Source organism: Anastrepha ludens, chromosome 5 (genome assembly GCF_028408465.1).
Source record: "Anastrepha ludens isolate Willacy chromosome 5, idAnaLude1.1, whole genome shotgun sequence".
In the NCBI taxonomy this organism is placed as follows: Eukaryota; Metazoa; Arthropoda; class Insecta; order Diptera; family Tephritidae; genus Anastrepha; species Anastrepha ludens.
In genome coordinates, this window is record NC_071501.1 from 7,621,663 (window position 1) to 7,627,483 (window position 5,821).

Below are 5,821 nucleotides of genomic sequence, written 5' to 3' on the forward strand. Positions count from 1 at the left end.
GCCATTATCGTGCATTCGTCGGCGTATGAGACCAGTGAGACTCCCTCTGGTGGCTAGGGGAGTTTCGAAATATAGTAATTAAAAAGCAAGGGTGAAAGGACTTCACCCTGGGGTACTCCATGCCATCGTCGTCTACTCCGCTTGTGTCTGCGCTAGCGTCTTCGTTGGTTGGTGTTGTTTTTATTAATTGTAGTATCGAGAAAATTAATCGACTTCCTCAATTCAAACAAATGCCAAACACAAAGAAAAGTCCCATCTGACTGAAACTTGGTGTGTGTTTTTCCAAGATATGCTACAAACTAAACATAACCTCGATGGGTGCCAGTAGTGTCCTCTCTCTGACTTTGCACGGACTTTTCAAACGGCCCTCGTACTTACGTGTGCATGCAATTATTATATATTTTATTATCAGACCAGCATTAAAACAAATTATTTATAAAAATGCGTATTTTATTAGGTAACGATTTTATTGTACGTATTTATGTATGTGTGTTTGTATAATTTGTTTGGTCTTTACCTAATTTACGTATTATGTTATTGACCCTATGGTATTGTATATTTTTGGCAAAGTTTATCAAATTTTATTTGGTTTTTGGGTTTTAGAATTATAAAACCCATCGTTTTGAACAGTTTCCGCATTTGAAAGTGTATTAAGCGCAAACAGTTTTTGGTACTTAGAATAAATTATTAATACTTTATTTACATAGGTAGAACTTAGGGCACAATGCTTACACATAAACACATATTCAGCTTTTGATTTTGTTTTCATTGTTCTCATTTTTGTATTTTTTTTTTTTTTTTTGTTTTGTTTTGTTTGGCGCTTATCATAATTAGGTCTTCGCATTAAATTAAAATTTAGTTTTCTTATCATTACTTTTATTATTATTAAATTTTTTTTTTTTTAATTTTTTTTTTTTGTTTGTTTTAATTTTGCTTCCCTCTTATCACTTGTCAATTTAAATCAATTTCTATGGAAGATATATTTTTGTACAGTGGTAAAAATTTTGACAAAGCTGTCACTTGACTACTAATATTCGTCGCTACTTTGAATTCTTCATACCACTCCACCATTGTTTCATCCAACTTCCGTTCATGCGGCAACAGTCTATCCACATATTTACCGACTATCGACTTAAATAATTTTGAAAATTCCACAAAACGTTTTTGCATATCCAACTCGATCTGCAACACACCCGCCTTCTTCAGCGCATTGTCAATAATCACATTTTCCGCTGTCGGTTGCTTTATGCGCGTCGTATTATGTTGATCCACAAATGATTCGAAATTTCTCGCCATCAACGTTTTCATTCCGAATAGCGCGAATTGTGTAGAAAAATCTTTACCTTTGTCAATCTTGAGAGCTTCTCTCACACCCTCTATGAATGAGGCGCAGCTCTTTTTCACCGTCTCCATTGTCGCACATTTCACCATCTCAATTGTATCGTCTTGTAAAAACTGGTTGACGACCGATCTCTGTTGCTCCAATGCATAATCAATCAACTGTGTGAATTCGCGCATCATTATAGACGCAAGCCGATCGCGCCCGCTTATCTTAAGTAGCGGAGCTTCGGATGCTTCAGCATTACTTTCGCCAACACCAGCAACACCAACGTCTTCTCCAGCGAAGTCGGCGCTGCCCCCTTCACCAACACCAACACCAACACCACCACCACTGCCCTCATCGGATACGTTCGCTTCGCCATCGTCATCGCCATCGTGATCACCTACACCGCCATCGTCCCCATCCCTGCTGACTTCGTCGCTATCGCAATCGTCATCGACGTCTACTTCGCTTACTTCTGCGCTAGCGTCTTCGTTGGTTGGTGTTGTTTTTATTAATTGTGGTATCGTTTTCTTTGTCACTTCGCTTCTCTCCTCATCGGCTTCGTATGTTTCAACTATTGCTTCATCGGAATCATGATCGTCATTGTCGTTAATATCCAATGCTGTCGCCACGGAACGCTCCGTGCTACTACTACTGGTGCTGATGTCTTTTGCATTAACTGGTGGTTGCGTTGATTCCGTTGCGACCAACTAAATAGTAAAGTAAATAGATGGATGTTTTGATTAATAGACACATATGCACATAAACTATACTATACAATATGGTTGTTGGTTTTTGTTGTCGTTTTGTATTTTTTTTTTTGCTTTTTTTTTTTTTTTGTTTTTGCTACTTGTTTAGTTTGCATGTAGTTTAAGGTCAGATTTGTTTATAAATATAATAGGAAAGTGTATAGTGGGAAAGTGACACGGACTCACCTGTGCTAAGAGTAATGCGGTGAGCAGCAGCAGCAGCAGCAGAGGCAGCATCGCTTTCTTCCACATTCTCTCAGCGAAAAAATGCTATACCACACACCAATGACTGAGATGCAACTGAAATTGTTTATCATGTCTATAGTCTTTTATACATTACACTTAATAAAAGAGAAATTGCAATATCTCTTTGATTTGTTTTGTATGTTTTGATATTTTCACACCCTACACGCAACAAATGGAGGAGTATTAGTTTATCGGAAAGAATATGTGTGGAGTTTGTGCAATTGCTTGAACGGAAATTGTGCACTTTTAGAGATATTTTAAAGGCGCTCAGTTGAATGAGATTACAATCCAAAAAGGAGAATGAAATTTAAATTTATTGAGAGGACTTGGAGATTGTTAGTGTTTTTAGATCATTTTAAGAAATTCAAGTGAAAAGCTAACGGATACGATATGGAAACTAAAATTCAAAAAATATATAAAAATAGGAATTGCATTGCAAATAAATGAAGAAACACGTATTTGTAATAAAAAATTGTTTAATGCTATCATGCAATTAAGCGCACAACGAATAAGTAAAGCTTCTGTAAGCAGCATAGAGCTATGAAAATGTTTATTTTTTGTTATATTATCATTTTTTAAATATATTTTGCATTAATATTTCAGTGAATTTTTTACATTTTTTATCCTTTTTGTATAAAAAATATGAATTCAGTATTCGCCAATCATTTTATGATTTGCAACACTATTAAAGAGATTTTTTAAGCATGTACAAAATATATTTATGTTAAAAAATTATATACAATAAAAAAATACTACTTTTTCTCTTCACAAGAAAAAACTATATAGAAAAAAAACTGCATCCTATTAAAAATGTGAGTTTGTTGTTCAATAAACGGATTTCCCCTTCTTACTTTTTTCGCCTTGTTAGACCAACAACTTTAAAAAATACATATGTAGGATGTAGGAAATTATTTATAAAAAATTCGAAAAAAATTGAAAAATTTTACAGTAGATATTTTTATTTAAAAGCACTAACTAAATGATAAAATGAAAGATTTACAAAAATGCTTTCATTCGAAAATATATCCATTTATGAAACAAGTTAAAAAAGCATAATAAAAATGTGTTTAAAAATTATTGAGAAAACGAATTTGAAAACTGACGTCTTGAATAATGATAATACTATCTGATTGATAATAACTACTGAAATAAGAAGTAAATATATTTTTTAAACAAAAAATGCAAACAAACGCAGATACCAAAAATATTTCAAGCAATCCTCACTTTTACTCAAAATAAAATAAAAAATAATTTAAATAAATAAATGGCGCGTACACTTCTGTTAATCTGTTAAGTGTTTGGCCGAGTTCCTTTTTCTATTTGCGGCGTGCGTCTTGATATTGTTGCACAATTTTAACTCAACAACATAGCCCTATATTCGACGCTAGTAATAAACTATATTATTTATAGCCTTTTGGATTTGTATATACTTTTGCTTTGCTTTTATATATTTTAATTCAAGATGTTTAAAATTACATAAACCTTACACCAAAAGTACTATTCTTCAAAACTAAACGTTTCATTGACATAAAAAAATATTATCAGTATGCAAAAAGCCTCAATAATTTGATAAATTAAATGCTAGAAATTTCGTTTTTTAACAATATAAAATTAAACTAAATAATTTGCTTCATTAAACTGCCGAAATTTTTAAATTTAACAACAATTTCATCAATGAAGCCAATTTTCTGACTAATCACAAAGCCATTCATATTTTTCGACCCAATCATAAGTTCCATCTAGGCAAATTTCCATAAGTTTATTTCCCTAAATGCAAATACAACACGAAAACAAATTTGTCCACTATGTTTTTCTTGCGTAGGCACAATTACACACACATAAGCGTCCAGAGTTAAGGAATAACGTGCATTCACAGTCGATTCTGTGTTATCGGAACGACCTGGATTTATATCCCACCAAGGACTGTCACCCCAGCAGCATTCCCCAAGCATGTATGGGGAACGTTTAGGCGGCTACAACAATAATGGAATAACGCGAAAACAGTAACAATTTCGAACGGAATTGCCGCAAAATAATAAATAGCGCATTGAGAACTAAACAAATTCAAATACGAGTTAAAATTTTACTGGAACTCAGAATAATTTTCCGTTCAATTACACATTTGCAGATACTTTAAAACTTTTTCGTTCAAATACACATTTTGTATCACTAAATATTATGTTAAATGCAACAACATTTCGCAGCAAACTTTTGTTTTTGTTCTAGAGTAACTGCACACTCATTCCTGCACAATATTTTGCCACTATTTCGATAAGAAAATAAATATATTCGAAAAAACGGTCCTCTGCAACAGAAAATCGCTGCATATTCACCTGACCGATAATAAAATTCAACGTATCTTTATTTTGTACACACTCACACTAAGCAATTTTTATTTACTTCACTTCTCGTTAATGTAATATATATTTATTTGAAACTATTTTATATTTATAAATTCATATGTTTTATTTTTTTATGCTCTTCCTTTAGCTCCCCACCGTCGTAGTGCGCCTCATATTCGCACTTGACCGCACCGATTTGCGAACTTGTTTTTAATTGGAATCAATTGCTTGCATTTTCAACACCCAATTACATACATATTTTCATACATAAAAATCACACGCGTTCTTAAATACATACTTATATGAGTACATATATACACTTGACGACATGTGATTAGCAACACGAGAAGCTGCCTGCAGAACTCAATTGCGAAATGTGAAGTTTTGAGAATCCAGTCTGTGGGAGAGCGAAAATATTAATTGAGCATCATATTTAAAGAATCAATTCACACCACACATTCACATTCACACAACACTTACATACATGCATACATGCGGACATAAATAGTGTATTTAATTTTGATTTGTGTGTCATTGTTGTTGCCTCTCGACGACTACTATGCGTGCCTTTAAAAATATATCTATTTATGTAAATTAATTCACACATTTCGAACATGAGGAGAAGCGTTGCTTTCAAGGGTTTTTGTGCAGAACTTAAAAATTCATACCAAATCTCAATGAACTTAAACTTCTCTTATTTTACCCTCACAACGGCACTTTGAGCTAGATAAATTAAAAATTGGCGCGTACACTTCTGTTGAGTGTTTGACCGAGCTCCTCCTCCTACTTGTGGCGTGCACCTTGACGTGAGAGGACGGACCTACAGCCTTAAGCCGACTCCAAACGGCAAATGGTTTCATATGAGGAGCTTTTTCCTGGAAGTAATACATTCGCAGATTTTCCATTGTCCGCGAGGGGCGACCGCTATTAGAAAAATGTGTTCTATCATATTGCTGTTTCATGCACGGACTGCTACATATGTACATATTTCTTGAAAATATCGACCCGGCTACTCTTTTATGTTCTGTGGTGTATGCAAGTATGCAAAATACAATGTATGTACTTATATGAACGCACACTCTGAGCAACTTTCAATGGAAAAATAATGCTCCTCTGCAATGCTTTCAGTTGCGTTTTGGGATAGCTTCTCTTTATATCTC

General features: G+C 33.9%; 1 protein-coding gene across 1 annotated transcript; it reads right to left on the bottom strand.

Moving 5' to 3' along the window:
* Positions 1 to 440: 440 nt before the first annotated feature.
* LOC128863208 (uncharacterized) lies at positions 441 to 4,856 on the bottom strand. The gene is made up of 3 exons (XM_054102246.1): positions 4,700 to 4,856; positions 2,260 to 2,373; positions 441 to 2,034 (listed from the first exon to the last, which is right to left on the bottom strand). Exons 2-3 carry the CDS (start codon positions 2,323 to 2,325, stop codon positions 952 to 954), a joined length of 1,149 nt encoding a protein of 382 aa, XP_053958221.1. The 5' UTR covers positions 2,326 to 2,373; positions 4,700 to 4,856; the 3' UTR covers positions 441 to 951.
* Between the last annotated feature and the right edge of the window lie 965 nt (positions 4,857 to 5,821).